Raw genomic sequence first — 20,653 nt, forward strand, 5'->3', positions numbered from 1 at the left:
TACTATGTAATCTGTGAAATTTCGTATAAGTATAAACTTATGTTGTATAACATAGCTAGATATTTATATCATAGATAGTATATATATGCATTTAAAAAGTCAGAATGTGAATATATATGTTCAAACTCTTTTAGGTCATTTTTTAGTAGCAATAAACAAAAAAAACTATGTTAATTGGACATGCTTTGATACTATATATGCCCTTGAATTTTTACTAGATAACATTTTTGTTCGCTTTGGGGATTCCGTATATCGTCAGATTATCGGAATTCCAATGGGGACTAACTGTGCACCACTTATTGCGGACCTGTTTTTGTATTGTTATGAGTTACAATTTATGACAAAAATAAGCAAAGACCCATCGAAACAACATCTGATAAACAAATTTAATAATACCTTTAGATATTTGGATGATATTTTGACTCTCAATAATGACATCTTCAGTATGTATATTAAAGAAATTTATCCTGTTGAACTTACTTTAAATAAAGCAAATACTAACAATGACCACTGCCCTTTCCTTTCCTCGATCTTGATATCTATATCACTAACGGAAAGCTGAATACTAAAATTTATGATAAAAGAGATGATTTTTCATTTCCTATCGTTAATTAACCATTTTTAGATGGTGACGTTCCCTTGTCACCATCTTACGGTCTTTATATATCTCAACCTGTACGATTCGCTCGTGTATGTAACAATGTTTTAGATTTTAACGAGAGAAATTTATGTATTACTGAAAAATTATTACACCAGGGTTTTCGATATCACAAACTAGTAAAAACATTTACTAAATTTTATCATCGGTATAAGGACATCATTCGTAAATATAGCTCAACATGCAGACTTCTTATACGTTCAAGTATTTCACATCCAATTTTTTATGGAAATATTCTTTATAAAGCACAAAGGTGTCAGTATTCACCTCAAAAACTAACAAAACCTTTGAATAGACTTATTAAGAAGGGATATAGTTACGAAACTGGTGTCAGTTCATTAAAGATTGCATATTTTGGCGTTATTATTAATTCAATTATAGGGTCTTTGCATCGGAACTATACACATTTATTCAAAAACCAAATAGGTTAAGGTAATCTATGCCTGGGATAAGAAAATCCTTTGTATTTCGCAAAATTCAGTTTTAGCTCATTTATTGCTTGTAAATAAATCTACACCTGAAGTATAATTTAAGGTGAAAAGAAAAGACTTCATATTTATAAAAGATTTTTTTTAAATGCAAAGGTGAAAAAGGGAAAGGGCACATAGAGACTTTAGAAATAGATTTATAGTCAACAATGTTTTATCCTTTACTTTTTAAACCGAAATATGGCATAACGAGCTCCACTACTTGTAATGCTGAGTTAGAGTCGTATGACAAAGACCGAGAACTGAAAGCATTTACAGCAACAAACACATCATCTTTCTTTGACGGCTTAGTCATCTGTCTTTCAACTTCCGGCCATATATATCCCGGCATCCATAGCTGCCACGCCCCACCATATGGATAATTATGCCAATAGCTAATAATTCCATTTATTGGTGGTGGTATGTCTGTGAGTGGAAGTCGATATATGGCAGACAAATATTTGTTTGTAACTTTGACAATTTCTTTTCCAACGGAGAAGACCGCATCACTGTTGTTTATATTACCATGCTCCCTTTCAATAAGTTCGTTCCAGTATGGTATATTACCATCGTTGTACATGGGTAGTAGTAATGACTTTGTAGGGGTTGCTTTTGATGTTCCGAAATCGTAAGTTTGCTTTAATGGGGTATCTGATATAGCATAATTGGAGTAAACCGGGGATCTTCTCCACCAAGGAGAATTGTAAGCTAGGAAAAATTTTCCGGCGCTGACATCTTTCACTGCTTTGGTTATGTATTCTCTGATATGAGGTTGATGCAAACCTTTCCAGTTCAGGCTTTCAAGTGATAATCTATTCACTGCAAGGATAACTTTTTTTGCACACTTCTTCATTAAAGGTTTGATCTGAAAACAAAACATTTATAAGATTGTTTTGTCATATTTTAATTTATTTTGTGGTAAAGACAAGAATAGTGTATAAATAATCAAGCAATGGCAATGGTTCTGTATCAGCCATCCGTCTAAATATATCAGTCACGATTAGATTGCCTTTATCAAACCCCTAACCTGTACTACGTCACGTCACGCGAATTTTTCGATATGAAACATTGAAACATCCCTCAACCATTTTCATCCTCCATGCAGAGCTCTATTCATTATGTTTGGGTATTGCATATTGTTGAAAGTATACACACGATGACTTTAATCCACATCAATTTGAATCTGTTGGATAGATGTCTCATTCGAAATCATACATCATCTCATAAAAGTCAGATAATAGTACATAAAACACAACATAGAAAACTAAAGAATGAGTTACATTAACCCCATAAAAAAACTTGGGTGATCTTAGGTGTACCGGAGGAGTAAGCATATCCTGCTTCACATGTGTCACCCGTCTTGTTTCTCGTGTAAGTATAAACCCGGTGAGTAATACCTTGGTTATATAGTTTATCACTTACCCTATCCATCTAAATAATATTTTATATATATCTAAATTCGAAAATCAATTACCTTTATAATGCTAGTTCGTCCATTTATGGTAATCGTCGGTTCAAAGTACAAATTGTAATTACCATTTCTCATTTTCTTGATTGCTTTCAAATGGTGATTTAGCCTGATATCGTGCCTGTTGTTAAAATATATAACAAATAAATATTTTATTCAGTTAAGTTGCATTGAAGTTTGAAGTTTTGAAATTTAAAAGATAGTTTTGTGTAATGTTTATCTTTTTCCGTATTTCTTGTTTGACTATTCTTTGGAGTTTTTTTTGCTTCTTATCTCGAAGCAAAGTTATAAATTTCGTCCGTCTAATTAAAACTGAATCGCTGTGCTCGTTCATGTTTTATGATTAGTCGCGGCATGGCATTATCAGTAAGCATGGTTAGTCATATTGTGTTCCGAAATTATTATTGATGATTGTTAAACACCACTTTCCATACTATTTGCTATTTCGAGGCGGTTATCTTTTATTGGTGGAGTACTCGGCGATATTCAGCTACCTTCGGCCGAGCACACCTGCCACATGCGGGGTTCAAACTCACAGTGTTGAAAAGGTAGTGTTCCAGAAGTTGAACCACTCGGCCACCAAAGCCCGAGTTATTATTTTTAAAAAACACAATGTTTATCTATACAGCTAAATGGATAAATAAATATGTGTGAAATAATAAATTGCAAAGGGGAAACACATACCATCAAGTTAAGTATTTTTTGTTTTAACTAATAGTTTAAGAAGTATCACTAACTGGTCAATTCGTAAAGACTTCCATAAACAAATTATATAAAGATAGTATACCAAAAATATTTAATGGTACGTATTTGGCACAACCTTTTTGGAATTTTGGGTCCTCAATGCTCTTCAACTTTGTATTTGTTTGGCTTTTTAACTATTTTGATCTGAGCGTCACTGATGAGTCTTATGTAGACGAAACGCGCGTCTGGCGTATACAATTATAATCCTGGTACTTTTGATAACTATATACAAACGCACAATAATTTGAATGAAAATATTCAGACCTCAAACAACTAATTCTAAACTGATTGAGGATATAATTTCCTTTCCGGAACACCATAGTTCACTCAGACATTTGGTTTGGGTTCGTATTGCTTGGTGATTTGCGGACAGTTGTATTTTCATACTTTTTATACTTGACCATGTTGTCGTCGATCATAAGTTCACTGATGAATTTCAATTGTCCTTCCTATCAACTCCCTCATTGTTTACTCACTTTTGACTCGCCCGAAGGAACGTTTCAAGTAGCATTTCAGGTATAGAACCAAATCCTGTGGTCACTGTTGAAACTTCATCCTCTTCTTGAGAAGGTGGAGACGTCAGTACCTCTGCCGATGCACTTACACCTAAATCTAAGAAAGAGGATGTGTCTCTGATATAACTCTGTGCTTCTGAACTAAGGAATTTATGATACAACGAATTGATACTGCAAAAAAAGAGAAAACGAAATGCGCATAAGTAAGATGTATTACACATGTGTGTTCGATTGTCATTGAGATGCACAGACCCGTTATCATACGTGTTTTCACTTAAACCAAATACATTTGTCATTCGAACTGAAGATTATAAGAGGACACGAAAACGTATTCTATTTTCTCTACAATGACAGAGTCTTTTGGGATAAAATTTTAGTATTTTTGTCATGTAGGCTTTTTTTATTGAAATGGAGAAGATTTTATTAAACGCGCGTCTTGCGTAAATACAAAATGTAATCCTGGTATTTATGATGAGTTTATTTACAACCACTAGGGTCGGTGCCACTGCTGGTGGAATTTTAATTCCCCGAGGGTATCACCAGCCCAGTACTCAGTCCTTCTGTGCTGACATAAATTATCATTGATGTGGTCAATTATAAAACTTTTGAATTTTTTTAAATACTAAGGCTTTTCTACCTCAGGAATAGATTGCATTAGCTGTCTTTGGCAAAACTTTTAGGAAGTTTTAGTCCTCAGTGCTCTTCAACTTCGTACTTTATTTGGCCTTTTTATCTTTTTTGGATTCGAGCGTCACTGATGAGTCTTTTGTACACGAAATGAGCTGACGTAAATACAAATTTCATCCTGGTGTCTATGATGAGTTTATTTACTAAATGTGGTCGCCATCATAATTTACACCCGCCAATAAGTTCTTGTCTTAAAATAAGAATAGTCAAGATCTTTTGACAAGATGGTGATGGAGAAGTTGATTCTTATCCTTATTTTTTTTCATTGTAGATCTAATTTTTCTACACGGAGGTAAAAGAAGTTGTGCGTAATATGTCAGCAGACTCGAAACGGCAATACACAGTTTTTAACAATATATCGGTGTCATTATAATTTGTCACACTCTAAATTGTCCAGAGTCTACGAAATGTGTGAGTATTATATATTTATCAAATACCAACATTATTGAAAGTAAAAAAATTAATACACAGTAAGTAACTGTTGGAGACTTATGCCGACATCTGGATCTTAGACGATTGTGTTATTAGGTTGCTATTTCATTGATGTATATCACATATTCATATATTCTGTTAGTCAGAATTATCTCGTTATGTACAATTTTCAATTCACAAAATCCATGCTTCAATTACTTTGATCTTTACACTTTTAAACTATTCAGAATTCAATCCCATTCTTTTTGTTTTATGTACCATCGAAGACTACATCAATTAAAATTGATTGATATGAGGAAAACAACAATAGATATTACCTCTGCTTGTACATTTGTAGTCCATCAACATCTTTAATTTGAAATTGTTGATCATCTTCAGGGAAAGTGGTCGACAGTACATCAGTATAATTCTTAAACATTTCCCTGAAATTAAACGACAACAGATTTTATTTTAAAAAAATACCTCCCATTTTTATCATCAAAGTTATAAATGTATAAATGAGTATAATGAAACGTGATGTCAGTTTCTAAGGAAAAAAATAGTGCACTTTGATACAAACGGCGTAAAAATCCACGGTAGGTGTGTTTTGGTTTCTGGCCTTGTGTTGCTTGAATGTTGCACAAACCAACATTAGCTGGTACATTTTAAGTGAATTGATGCACTTGAATTGACTCGGTTTTAATACATGAATCTAGTTAGACAAAATTCGGCTGCAAGTCGTTGACCCTTTTGGTTGAACATTGAAATCTTATATTGATTCACAGACCTTTGATTTACTCTATTCAAGCGTACACCTCTTCAACTGTCGATAAAGAAGAGGTTAACCAGAACAATGTTTCGTCAATGCAATATTGTACTCATGTTTATATAACCTCTTTTACACTGATCGATTCGTATTAGAGGTTAATGAAGTGTCTGAAATTGTTGCATTGCCGAAACTACGATTTGTTCTGTGAAACGCTCGTATATTTCTTAAGATATAATCGATCAGATTGACTGTGAAAACAATGAATCGGTTTGGACTTTGAAACAGTTACATTGTGACCCGTGGTCTATATAGAAATGTTATTTGTAGATTTGTGAACCAGAAATATTTTAAGGGTTTACAGATCAAATAAATGTAAGCAATGCTGTATAATGTACCATTTAAGTTGACTAACTGGTTTCTGCTCGTTTGGAAGTAGGTTGTAAGGCGTACTGGTACCCCCTAAATCTTTGTATCGTAGATGTGTTCCACGTACGTGTACAGTAGTATCTGCTGATGCTCCACCACCTAAAACGAATTTTTGTACCGGAAGTCCTAGCTCTCGTATGGTATCAGATAATAGCTTATGTGCTGAAAATATACATAGTGGAATTGTGCGGAGCTACCGATTTATTTCTGGGCAATTAGACCACTTTCGAGTTCATCCATCCCCAGAAAAAAATCGTCAATTATGCACGCCTTTATGACGTCATTTACAAGATAGAGGGAATCGCCTGTATCCCTGCACTATTAACTTTCATCAAGCGTCTTATTGATCGTCATTGTGCAGGATAAACTAGAAATAATGTTTATTTGTAAGTACTTAATCACAATTCCCTTATGACAGTAGTGCTTATTGTCAATTATGAGAATTTAATTTGCCGAATAGTTCGTGAAATATATAGTATTATAGTTTTCCAACCACACGCTTAACATTAAAACGGAAGTGACGATGTCCGTAAACGCACGAATGTTCACTCAAACAAGACTTTTTGAAGGAAATGCATCGAACTCAAAAGTTGTCATACTTGTAACCATGCTAAATAAATATTGTGACATTCATAATAATTCAAATATGTAGACAACATTTTAAAAATATCATAAGTTACAATTTCTCATCCCTCAGCAGTTATTTTTTATCTCTTTTTCTTTATATGTCCCCTCCAATGGAGAGAGTATATTATTTCATTTCTGTCCATCCTCTCGTTCTTCCGTCCTATGATACCTTTTCTCAGAAAATGTAATGAAATTAAAAAACGTGTTGTCTCTATGTCTGAATTGTCATTTCTTATACACGTAACATTTCATGTGTAGTATAATGGTCTATTTTTACACAGCTCTGCAAGTGATGTATAATTCCTTAGTTTGCGTACTTTGTGGAATTAGTATTTCAAAATTTATAAATGTTCCTACTTATAACAGAAATGAAAAATTTAGGTTATCAAAAATAAATTGTTCACGAAAATATGAATTGTGCTTTTCATATTGTAGAGACTGATATCTAAAATAGAATTATAATTCTTGTCTATTCACTAGGATATGATCTATTTGCCTTATTCTTAAAACAAAACACCGTTACATCTTTATCAACTTACATGAAGCAGTGAATCGCATTGCGCCGAGCTCAACATTAATGTCAGGAATATCTGGAAATTTCATGGTGTAACATCTCCCTCCTACTCTGTTAGAGTATTCGTACACAGTAATTTGTTTATTTAGTTTTCTCAATCTCCATCCAGCGTATGTTCCAGCTATACCGGCTCCTATTATAGCTACATCATCACATGACCTCGCTTTAAATATAACAGATAATACTATTAAGGTGGTACCTAACACCTTGACTAATATTAAGTTGGCTCGTTTTATTTTTATAAAATTTTCACAAAAATTTCAAAATTTCAAAACATTTGACCAACCACTTTATCAGAATATATGCATTGGTTTGCAGTTTGACCAATACTTATTTAGATCACTGAGAAACTTAATATTTCCATAACAATACAACGTGATTAAAAATTTTAGCTGATTTGTACAGAGTTATCTCCCTGCAGGGTTAATTACCACATTAATTGAAGGAAAAAATTAGTAAAAATACTATAATGATATCCTTAATTAATTCATTTGATTGCCTCAATGCAAAATGTCCCGAAATATAACTTTCTGTCTTATCATGTCGGTTTTCATTACAGCTGTGCCATAAAAAATTGACTTTGGTCTGTAAAAATGGTTTGATGATGCGGTTATGGATATTTTCCTGTAAACAGTGACTATAGATATTAACCATCGTTTTTCTCAGTTTAACTTCTGCTAAATGGTCATTGCATAAAAAACCATAAGCAATTTGATTGAACTTAATTTTGGTACATTGCGAAAAAATAGAGAAAATGCATGGTTTCAGTCGTCTATATGATAGATAATCTGAAATTTTTGTTTGTTTGCTGGTGACTATTGTTTACAACAGTGATTAAATGGAAAGAATTTGTGCCTGTTTCTGTTAGGGTTTTTTAATCAATGGGGAACCTTTTTTGGGGCAACTCAAAACTTTCCATGCTGTAACTTCCGATAAAGTTGTTGTACGGTGTGGTAGTTGTAGAACAGACTTGTAGTACAGACTTCCCTCCCTATATTTGAAGCAACTGTCATATAAGTGAGAGGTTTAACTAGCTTTAAAACCAGGTGTTATCCATCATTTTCTACTTTAGAAAATATCTGTACCAAGTCAGGAATATGACAGCTGTTATCCAGTCGTTTGATGAGTTTGTGCTTTTGATTTTGCTATTTGATTAGGGACTTTCTATTTTGAATATTCCTCGCAGTTCAGTTTTTTGTGATTTGACTTTTTTAAACAGCTTTACGATTTGTATGGAATATATATTTTAAATTGCACAACACATGAAACTAGGACAAAAACATAATGCATAAAATATTTACAAACGACGTGACTTAATCTAAGTAAACAAGATATACAACACACTATTATGAGACACACATACATATATGATGAATTACATTTGTTGACGGTAATATTTAGGGACGGGTTTAAATAATTATGTGTTTTCACTTCCGTAAATTGTCCAGGTTATCAATGAGTTGTAGTCGTTGCCATCATAATCGTTTCGTCTGTCTAAAGATTGGAAATGAATATAATCGAATCTTTTTGTATCTTTTCTTAAAAATAGTACCAAAAATATTTTTTCAAATGTTGGTGCAAATCATCTTGTTTTAAGATTGGATACGGTTTGTTTGTTTTCGTGTCTATTTGGAATTAGGGTCACAACACAGTGTGTAGCTACATATTTTTGAGTTAAATATTTTTTAGGTAATTTCTGTTTTCGTTATAAAATGACGAATACAGGTCAACACAATCATAATCTAAAAAAGACTTTCGAATTTTCTCATTATTTTGTACATGAACCAACTTGGGATACATTTTGTCGCGCATGTTCCTCTAGAAAAGGCATTTGGTAATATTCACATTATCCAAAAAGTATAGCTAAACCTCTCGCATGTATGACAGTTGTTTAAAAAAAAAAATTTCATTATTTTGGACAACGATATGTGCACAAAACAAACAGACATTATAAGTCAAAATGTCAGAAATAGGGATACAGCAGTCAACATTGTGTTATAATTAAGGACGTAAGACATTTGCGCCGATTTTAAAAGTTTTCGAACTTTTATTTACGCCGATGGTGTACAGGTAATTAACAGGTGAATTTTATTTTTTCTTATTTATCATTATAAACTTCGAGCTCTTCCGTTAAACAGTTGTACACATATCATAAATTGTCTTATAACATAACTGATGTCCCCCGGCAATAGATTGTTGTCGGTTTCATATGGTTCAGAACTAGTGGAGAAAAATCAATTATGTTGGGATAAGCACAGAGTATAAGGATAAATCAAGTGACACTGGTAAACTGCTATCGGCATTTTCGGGCTACCATTACTTCCCTTCATGTGTGACATTATGTCTGAGTATTCTTCCTACTTATGTCAAAATAAGAACTCTTGAAATGACCGACGGTGTACACAAGCAAGAACAAAATAGACTTAGCTATTTACAAGTACAACAAGTAGTAGAAGAGATGAAAATACTTGAAAGGAATATATCAGATGTATAGCATTTGAATACTCGGTCAGAAAACATTTATAATTCATTGTATCATAACATTAGTTCAACTGGATAACGGAAGAGGTTTAAAATGAAAAATAAAAACTAACATTTAACCTTTAATTTACCTGTACACAATCGGCGCAAATGAAGGACAAAAATCGGCGCAAATACAAAACGCTGATAATCTTAATCACTACAAAACACACAAATATATAAAAAAAAGCCTAACTATAAAGGCATATAGACAACGAACACTAACAAAAAGAATACAAAACAATATACCAGACATTGTAGCACAATAACACAATGACGGGGTGTATAGTTTCGACCCACCGTATAAAGAACTGTAAAGCCTTTAACAATGAACAAAATCAATATCGTATATAGTAAGCTATGAAAGGCAGCAATGTGAAAAATTTAAATAATTAAAAACGAGAAACCAACTACTTATGTACATAATAATAAATAAAAACAACAAAAAAATCAAACAGAATATAAACTGCAACATGCAACCAACATTAACCACTGAATTACAAGCTCTTTGTTATCATTATATAAATATATATATATTTATATATGCCTCGCCCGACGGTTGTGTTTTATTTACTCAAATATTGTATATACAAATAACTTTAAGATGAAAGGAATGTTCTTATGTATGTACAATATAAAATAAATTGTTTTTTCAGTGCCAGCCTTTGTAAGAATCAGGCAATTTAGTAAAAAATCAAAACAAGGCAAAAAAAAAACCCCAACAACATCGACCATGGTTTATCATCTTTCCTAAAAAAGGTAAGGTCTCTTGTTTCTGAGTGTCTGGTAATTCTAGAAATCTGTAGATAACTTTTGGTTAGAATGATAACAAATTAAGGAGTTAGATGCCCTTAATGGTTAATTTCCAGTGCATTTCAACCAAATTAGATCTTGAATTTCCAGAACAGGAAAAGAAACCATTGTTATATGCGTGCATCATTATACACTTTGAATATAAATTAATGTCAATTTTAGTGGTTTTTAGTTTGCCTCGATTTCACCACTGCCCGATTCTTAGATGCCCGATTCTTCCCTTTCATGAATGTGACCTACCGAATTAGACTATTTACCGGATTTGTAATCACATAAGCAACACGACGGGTGCCACATGTGGAGCAGGATCTGCTTACCCTTCCGGAGCACCTGAGATCACCACTAGTTTTTGGTGGGGTTCGTGTTGTTTATTCTTTAGTTTTGTATGTTGTGTCGTGTGTGCTACTGTTTTTCTGTTTGTCTTTTTCATTTTTAGCCATGGCGTTGTCAGTTTGTTTTAGATTTATGAGTTTGACTGTCCCTTTGGTATCTTTCGTCCCTCTTTTAGACAGATTGCCACACATAATTATCATTTTTTAAATCTACGATATATACTGAACTAAGATATGAAATAAACTTACACTTATACGGACGTCGTTTATATTTAGCCTCTATCATCACCACAAATATAAAGCCAATTATAAAAACAGTTTTCCAAGCAGACATATTGTACATGTTGTAAGTCATGTACATATGTAGTCTATAAGTGAAAAACAAGAATTTTTATAAACATTATTAATTATTAATATTCTATTGAAGTATTTTTTTCTTGATCACGTGTGCATTTAACAAGTCTTACGTACTGGAGGACTCTAACAGGACATGATGTCAAATCCACTATAAAACTTATGATAAATTATACGGAAAAGACTATCTATCAAAATTCACGTAGAAAAAATCCAGTGTATATACATGGATTCGAACTCAAGACCTTTAAAATATCAAGCCACGACATATACTACTACAACAGGACGACTGGATACGTACTATCAGTAATTTAACATACTTAAAGGAAGCAAGATATTTTTATAAGTGGGGCGAGTTTGCAGACCTTTATTCAGTGGGGTCTAAATCCCTTTTCCTTAATGAGTGAGTTGTCAGACTGATTGTTCAATTTGATTTTACACTTTTTCAAAAGTGGGGCGAGTCGTTAAACAAGAGTAGGGCGATTTTTTTTATAAAGTTGCGATAAAGTGTGGGCCGTTTGACCAGTGGGGCGAGTTGACATTGTTTGATATCTACTCATCATGTTCGGGGGTCATAAAGGGTATACATCATATAGTAATATATAGAGTATATTATAATGGTTGTGTGGCGTTCTAAACTAGATTTTATGAATTGTAAATGGTTTTTCGTCTAATCTAAAACAGCTGGGATGTATAATAGTTATCCCATTCGGACTTGGTGTGTCAGTGTTAGATCAACCTTTGGCCTCCAGCCATCGGGGTGATCTTACACTGACACACCGCGTTCTCGTGGGATTATCGGAAATGCCTTTTTGTTTTACTCTCTCTAATGTCGTTAACGTATAAAGATGTGTTTTTGTTCATGAGCAAGTCGCAACCCCAACACTAATATTATTAAGACGAGGCGATATCGTGACATGGTGGAAGACCTAAAGACGAGGCGATATCGTTACACATGGTTATAGTTAAGAATGAAACTGCCTCAGTCCCACCACCAATTTAAGCAGCCGTACTCGGTGATCACTTTTTGCGCGTACATTAGATGTTTTCTTCAAGACTTCCCTTTTGACATAGGTGGATTAAGGGGGGGGGGGGCTGGGGGGCCCGGCCCCCCTTTCGTCGGAAAAAATTGGTTGATTATATAAGGAATCACTGAAGCATGACTGGAGCAGGCCCCTCCTTAGGTCAGTCATCGCCCCCCCCCCCCGCCCCCCTTTAGGAAAGTTCTGAATCCGCCACTGCCTTTTCATGCACCAACTATAGATTGGAATGCAATAGCATTCAGACATTTTCCAGATGTATATCTTTCCCTGTCAGCAACATCACACTATTCACCGTTCCTCCTGTCAAACCATCATACTCATAAACACGTTTCTCTAGATTAATCCAAGGCCGTAGCTACCCTTGAGGCAAGTGAGGCAGTTGTCTCGCTAAAATTTCGACACTGATTATTTTTTTATACATATATATCAATATAATAGTCATTTTTTGTTCTGTCTCAACCTTAATTTCTATATAACTTGTCATCATTCCTTTTAAACTATTCTTCCTGGATATAACTCAGCATCTCAACAGGTGATGTTTCTCGATAACATTAACCTAGTAATGATAGTTATCATGAATCTCTAGTTAAAAACAGGCTCTTGCAGAAAAGTAAAAGCGACACTGAAGGTAAAGAAGGAATAATTCTTGTAAAATAGTTTTTTGTGAACAGAGTCTGAGTATTGTATATAACTTCATTAGAACAATCCAAAAACGATAAGTAGACTGACAAATCAAGTACTGGTATTCGGAAGGGGGCAGTTCTGTCTGCGTATTCATTTCTCCGTTTAACTTAACTTTTGACAAATTAAGTCATCGCAATAGGGCAGTCCTGTCTGCGTATTCATTTCACGAACTTTAATCTTTCTCTTTGCAGATAAATACCATATAAATAATATGAAACATCCATAGATTAGTTTCTATCCATGCTTCTTTAACCTTAAAAATTGAAAGAATATCCCATATTCCAATTTGATATTATTGAGGAATGGTAGAACCTTTAACACAGGATTTTGTATTTACTTATTCGGGACTACGGAATTTCGTTTCTTTATATTCGGGGTTTCGGAATCGGACACCCCATACCCCTAACCCCTAAATTTATAGATTCTGGAACTAAAATACCACCAACTATTTCCAGAAATAATTTGAAATTATGGACCTACATGTAAACGTCAAAAACTCCACTCCAATTCCCCTGTACCCATATCATATATACTCTATAGATAGAATCATATACATTTATCTTATCTCATTCTATTCCTAGTTTGTCTACTCTTTGTCAGCATAAAAGCGAGTTTAATATTTTGTAACTGCAACTGTATGATGGTCCTTACAGGAAAGCTTAATTCCCTTTTGCAAACAAAACTGTTACTACCGATGCTGCTACCAAATTGCTGATGGAGAAGGAATTGGAAGAAGACATTGATCATTGTGTTGATGATAATGTGCTTCCTTTAGCAACACAGACTGCCCTGAAACGACTGAAAACTTGGAAAAGAGCATGCATGAGTGGCGAGAGATTGTGCGGGTTTGCCATGTTCATCGGGATAAGGATATCAACAGACCAAATTATGATTCTGAAACGAGTTGACTGAACCGGCCATAGAAAAATTTGGCAAACTCAACTGAATCGATGTTTGTTCTATCACGGTCCTGGAAGCAGACTCAAATCAGTGATATTTGGATGATTATCTTATATATAAATTTAAAATAAATTTGGTGTTAGTAAAAGTCTTAAAATATAAAAAAAAATATATAAAAAGTGTCCAAATTCAAAACATTATCAAACTCTCTAAAAATGCCTAGAATGCAGGATTTTACACCATTTATTTCATACCCTCCAAAAAAAAATTTCGCCTCACTAAAATAAGATGCCTAACTAAGGCCTTGTAATCTATAAAAATATTGTTCCCTTTAAGCTATTCAAAACTCTAATCTGATATCGGCTCCCCTTGAGACCGCACTACAGAATAACCGGGATTAACAGACCAAATATAAGTTTGTTGTATAAAATATACCACTTGTTGGCAAATCAATGAAACACAAATTTCGGAAATACAATCATGAACCCGTGAGAGGTTCTCAGATGTATCAACCTCTCAACAATTACAAGTACGGGTATATCATGGTCTGGTACATAGCAAACTTTATATACACACATCTGTTGTACTTAAATTGTATGTAATACTCGATGCTGGACGTGAAAATCTGTTCAAATGCTATTATGTCTTTATAATGCACTTTTACAAATTGTGACTTGGATGAAGAGTTGTCTCATTTGCACTCATGCCAAATTTTATAATATCTACATTTTGCTTCTACTTCAATGGACTAGAAGGATGTCTCCATTTCTCTGAAACCCTTTCACATGAAGCTGCATTTGTCTTCCTTTGCTCCATCTCTTCGACATGAAGTTGTAATTTTGTTTAGTATACATTTACCAATTGCCCTCAATCACTTCGGTTGAGGAAAATGTTTCATAAATTGTACTTATCTGATTTGCATGATGCCTCTTACCGTAAACAGAAATACCGAGCATAGCCCTTGCCATCTCTATGTCTAAAGATAATTTCAATACATACTTTCTCTTCCAATGTTTAATTATTTTAAAATAAATGCCCTAAATTGCTTCGTTCAACTTTATCGAATACACCTGTGACTACATTCCGCATGTACAACAGCGTGTAATAAAAACACTAGTACTGCAATAAGAATTGAATTCTTAATAGGCCGCACCTATCTGTTAATTAAATTCAAAAACATTTATACATGTATGTAGCTACATTTAACATGTACAACAGCGTGTAATAAAAACTAGAACTATTCGACTAGGTACACAAATGTTGCAATTCTTAGGCCGCACCTATCTATTGCAAACAATTAAAATAAATAACTTACTCAGTTAGTGCACTCCAGAGGCGGATTTAGGGGGGGGGGGCGGACCCCCCCCCTTTTTGGGAAAAAAATTGGTTGTTTATATAGGGAATCACTGAAGCGTGACTGGAGCGGGCCCCCTCTTAGGGTGCTATAAACAGTTTCGTATAAAAAACTAGGGGTTATTCCCCGACTAAAAATAACCATTGAGGGAAACCCCTGTTTATTTACTCAATTGGTGAAAAAGTATCATGTTTTTTGTATTTGATTGTAAAAATTAGTTAATTAGCTTTGAATTAAAACAGGTTGAATGATTGAAATAATTTTTAAAATTATATTAACTTTACATGTTTTGAGGGGAGACAACACTGTAAACAACCTGTTTTTTTGGCAGTGAAAATTGAAAACTTATTTGCAGCCACTGTAGCTCTTTTTGGAGCAGGAAACCGTACCCTGAAACAAGATTTTTTTGAAAGGCCAGGTAAAAACCTACAAATTTCATACAGTTTTGATTATGTAAAATGTGCATGGATCATGTCTTCATGGGTGTGCACATGACCTGGTTTCAAGTTTTTTTTGTTCAAATTAGACCTTTTTTCCCCCATGTTCATTGGATGGAATATTTTTAATATATTAAAAGTACACATTATTTTTATTTCATTATAAACTAGAGAACATTCTGATTCCAGTGATATCTAGTTTTATACAAGTATCTTTATTAATCAGTCCACCACTAAGGGTCACTTATGCATGGTCCCTCAAAATGTGACGTCATAGAAAAAAACTGTTGATTGCACCCTTAGGTCAGTCAGTGGGCCCCCACTTATGAAAATTTCTGGATCCGCCACTGCACTCAACATAATGTCCCAAATGGACAGAATGACAGGCCAATTCTGTTCAGGCCGACAGTTCAGCACAGAATGACAGGATAACTCACATTGTCTATTCTCGCGAGATCTCATTTAAGATATATATAGACCTATTGCATACAATATAAGTAATACAGACCAAAACACAAAAACTTAACCATAACCACTGAACCATGAAAATGAGAGAGGTCAAGGTCAGATGACACCTGCCAGTTGGACATGTACACCTTATAGTCCTTCCATATACCAAATATACAAGACCTATATAAGAAATGGACTTGACCACCAAAACTTATCCTTGTTCTCTGATCCATGAAATGAGGTCGAGGTCAAGTGAAAACTGTCTGACGGGCATGAGGACCTTGCAAGGTACGCACATACAAATATAGTTATCCTATTACTAATAATAAGAGAGAATTTAACATTACAAAAAATCTTAACTTTTTTTCAAGTAGTCACTGAACCATGAAAATGAAGTCAAGGACATTGGACATGTGACTGACGGAAACTTCGTAACATGAGGCATCTATATACAAAGTATGAAGCATCCAGGTCTTCAACCATCTAAAATATAAAGCTTTTAAGAAGTTAGCCAACACCGCCCCCGCCACCGGATCACTATCCCTATGTCGAGCTTTCTGTGACAAAAGTCGCAGGCTCAACAAAAAAAACAACAACTATGGACTAAAATATCCATGAAAATAAGGTCAAGGTCAGATGAACCTTGTTAGACAGACGTGTGAACCTTACAATTATTTTATTCATTGAATAAACATAATGAATTACTTAGTTTCAGAGAAACAAATACCTAATCCCAAAACTCAGGAGTCAGGAAGGGAGATAACTAGTGTATAGTCTGATTTATGCATTAGGCCAGAATGTGATATAGTGATTCAGTGTATGATCTGTTTGCTCATCCATCTACAACTTTAACCCACAATTATCAAGATTAAATGGGACTTTCCTGATACTTTCAAATATTCTTCAGTCTCTGCCGACAATGTGTACTATTTCTAAAGGTTCTCTAATCAAAGAATAGATTTTTTCTTTTCTTATATCTTATTACTCATATTGAAGGATAGGTTAGTTCAGCTAATATCAACATAAATTTAGTTAGAGCAGATTCTCATCTTGCATCCACAAATCTAACAATTTGATCAATCTTCCAAGGACTGCATCAATAGTTGAAGGGTGAAATAGAATGTTTATGAATTTAACAGCGTTAAAAGCATAAAAATGTCAGATCTCATTATGAAAATAAATATCTGCATGTAAAAGTAAGACAAAACTAAAAGCAGGATAAAAACATAATAAAAAAATTTCAAACTAACTTATCCTTCATATGATGAACTCATTTTAGGAGATGCTTCCAAAAGTTAAAACAAAGTATTTAAAAGGTCCATTCTTTCAATTTGGAACCCCAAAATTTCATTATAATAAAACAAAATACACACTGCCATTAGTTAAAGAAGATAATCTGAAAGTTTCAATGAAAACCTACCAATAGTTTATAAGCCGTGGATGAGAGATGATGATGGACAAACAGACAGAAAACACAAATCTTCTCATTGCAGAGGCAGTTTAGAGGGTCCCCCCCTTTTGTGGGAAAAAAATTGTTGATATAAAGGGAATCACTTGGGCTGGCCTGGTCCCCTCTTAGGCAGTCAGTGGAGTAAAACCCAACTCAAGACCAAACATTTTTATTTGGGGTCAAAAACTTAGTAGTTAAAATATTTAACAGGGGACTAGTTTCATATTCTCTTTTCATAGTGTTTGGCCATCAAAATCCTACTATTTTGGATTGTAACCGACAAAATTCATTCCACAAAGCACTTGTAAGGCTTACATGTACATAACTTAAAAATATGTGTAAACCTATGTACGTCTTGTGGGTACTTTGAGAAAACATATGGCATACCTTTGGGACCCCTCAAATAACAATAATTTCAGTTTAATTTTTCATCAATCACAAAACAATAATTGAATGCAAGTAATATAAATAAAAAAAAATCTATAATTTAAAATTCAATACAGCAATAAAAATACAATTTGTTAAAAACTAATTCTGCTAACAAGACTACTGTCTACAGATTGTTCCAATAGAGATGGTAACAGTTCATCCGATAGTTTGCAGGATTATTGTCTGAGGATTTTACCATACAAGGCAGCAACTGTTACACTTTCAACTGAAAAGAAATAAAGTTATGTTTCAATTATTTTATCAAAATAATCTTAAGGGTATATAATAAAATTTAATTTAAAAAAAACCATATCAATGAATGTGAACTCTTCTTATTTTTGCTACTTCATTTTACTGAAATCTGTCAATACACAAAAATAAATTTTCCAAACTTTACAATAATGAGACTTGACATCAAATACCTGAGCAATTATTGGAAATATTTAACACAGTGAATGCAGAAGCTGCTGGTAAGTTCACTTAAAAGTAAAATTTAATGAATATTTTGTTATTTGTTGTTTTATTGACCCTTACTGAGATCCAAACAAAATTTTTTCCATGATAAAAAAGTAGGAATAAATTCTTTTGAAATTTGTAATGAAAATATGAATGACTGAATGTAAAGCAGTTATCATACATGATCATCTTTTTTATGATAGCTAGGTTTTACTTGATATCAGATTATCTCCCCTTCACATCTGGCCCAAGACCACAATTAATGACCCCACTTTTCGTTGTCCACGAATATAGTTCCCTTTAATTATAGTGTATTTTTTCTTTATTTTTTTTCTTTCCCTTTCTCATACATTTCTTAGTTTTTCTGGGGTGGAAATGAAAGAGAGCTGAAATAAACTTTTGGATGTTTTATTTTAACTGATTTTGATAAGGAGAGTGATTCGGCCGATGCAAAAAGGTAGTATTTACACTTTTCGGAACATCTCTTGACTTGCCTATAGGGGTATGGATGTGTATTGGCCAAATTTGTATGATGTAAACATGCAATTTTTCTGAAAATTGCATATATTTCTGGACTTGAACTGTACATTACACACACCATAAATTCGACAAAAAGAATAGGAAATTTTTTTTTAATGCGACAAAACGTTATAAAGAACAGATAGAGGAATTAATTCTAGTCTCTGGCCTAATCTTGTTCAGGGCAAGGGAGACAAATCAGTAAATATAGATACACTTCTAAAGTAAAGGTAAAACATTTTACATTGACATATATTTAGGATAGATATATAGATATCTAGGGGCATTTAAAATTAGATACATGTATAATAAATAAATTTAAATTGTTTGTTGATTAATAAATTCTCACCTTAAAACAGCTCTAATAACTCCCCAAGCAAGTAACCCCAAGGAAACTTGTGATGCTAACCTGTAAAACAAAGTTCAAGGTCAGTATTCTCAACTTTCAAAAATTATGTACATCATAATAATTGTTTAAAAGTTTTCATATAACAAACAAAATTTTGCAAGAAAATAATTGGTATTTAAAATCAAACTTATGGTTATGTTTTTTGTAAGTTTTTTTTATCTCTCCAACACAGTCCCGATTTACATTTTTTAAGTTAGCAAAAAATAAACTTGTATTTCATCATATTGTATAGTATTTCAAACCTTCAAAAAATTTATTGATGTCAAATACTATTAAAATTATTAAAAATAAAAGCTTTAATACCTACCAACATGTTAACAATATCAAATATCCATGTCTTACTCCCAACACCAGGAAACATTGTAATTTCAACAACCTGAAATAAAAAAAAATGTTTAAAGATAAAATTAAGGAGAGAAACATAATTATGCCTTGTATCATTTCTTATGAATTTGTTATATAATATCTTCAAAATATTGACTTGATACATAAGGTAGAAAACATTTTCATTAAATACAAGTTATAAAAAAATGTTATGAAATGATGCAGATATCTTCAATATCACACAAAAACCCTTAATAAATAGAAAGTTTTAAAAGTCTATAATAATATTATTATAAATTTTGTAAACATTTCAACTCACCACAGACTTTTCCTGGTAAAGCCTCAGACTTGGTTGAAGATATAATTGACCATCTTCCTTAGAGCTGCTATCATAACTGCCAAGAAGGTCCATGTCCTCATTATCTTATTGTCCATTTGCTTTCAGATATAACATTATACATGTATATAAAAAAAATATCAAATGCACTTTACAGTTTTAACAAAATCAGTTTTTTTTTTAAATTTCCCCTTATCAATTGTAGTTACCCACTATTTCTCAAACCCTCCAAATCTATTATCTATATATAGAGCTCTGCTTACATTTTTTTTTTTATTTACAGAGCTCTAAATAAGTCAATTTAGCTAGTATACATCTGATATTTAAAGAAAATTTGTAAAAAAAGTGAATATTTAAATAAAAAAAGTTATATTCCCTATAAACACTTAGGAAATTTAAAGTATGAGGAATATAACAAGGGAATTATCTCCCCTTGCCTTGAAAATATGACCCTGTTGAGACTCCACATTCTTCCTATATTTAACAACAATACAAA

The 20,653-nt window shown here is 33.1% G+C and overlaps 1 protein-coding gene and 1 long non-coding RNA gene across 2 annotated transcripts; both read right to left on the reverse strand.

Moving 5' to 3' along the window:
• Positions 1-1,294: 1,294 nt before the first annotated feature.
• On the reverse strand, positions 1,295-11,409 carry LOC139500685 (aplysianin-A-like). Its single transcript, XM_071289481.1, has 7 exons — positions 11,261-11,409; positions 7,312-7,509; positions 6,115-6,307; positions 5,289-5,393; positions 3,814-4,023; positions 2,600-2,714; positions 1,295-1,990 (listed from the first exon to the last, which is right to left on the reverse strand). The coding sequence occupies exons 1-7, from the start codon at positions 11,370-11,372 to the stop codon at positions 1,301-1,303; spliced, it is 1,623 nt and encodes a 540-aa protein (XP_071145582.1). The 5' UTR covers positions 11,373-11,409; the 3' UTR covers positions 1,295-1,300.
• Positions 11,410-18,148: 6,739 nt separating this feature from the next.
• On the reverse strand, positions 18,149-20,266 carry LOC139501532 (uncharacterized). Its single transcript, XR_011658596.1, has 4 exons — positions 20,140-20,266; positions 19,804-19,872; positions 19,437-19,496; positions 18,149-18,338 (listed from the first exon to the last, which is right to left on the reverse strand). It is a non-coding gene; the product is annotated as an uncharacterized lncRNA (long non-coding RNA).
• Positions 20,267-20,653: the final 387 nt, after the last annotated feature.

This window comes from Mytilus edulis, chromosome 13, assembly GCF_963676685.1.
Source record: "Mytilus edulis chromosome 13, xbMytEdul2.2, whole genome shotgun sequence".
In the NCBI taxonomy this organism is placed as follows: Eukaryota; Metazoa; Mollusca; class Bivalvia; order Mytilida; family Mytilidae; genus Mytilus; species Mytilus edulis.

What these genes read in the sequence shown, in the direction of transcription:
- LOC139500685 (XM_071289481.1), bottom strand. Translation starts at nt 11,372, where the DNA reads ATGTACATGACTTACAACATGTACAATATGTCTGCTTGGAAAACTGTT. An exon ending in CCAGTTAGTCAACTTAAATG is followed by an intron (nt 5,394 to 6,114) that starts GTACATTATACA and finishes GTTTAATTTCAG; the next exon opens with GGAAATGTTTAAGAATTATA. An exon ending in CTACAAATGTACAAGCAGAG is followed by an intron (nt 4,024 to 5,288) that starts GTAATATCTATT and finishes CTTTTTTTGCAG; the next exon opens with TATCAATTCGTTGTATCATA.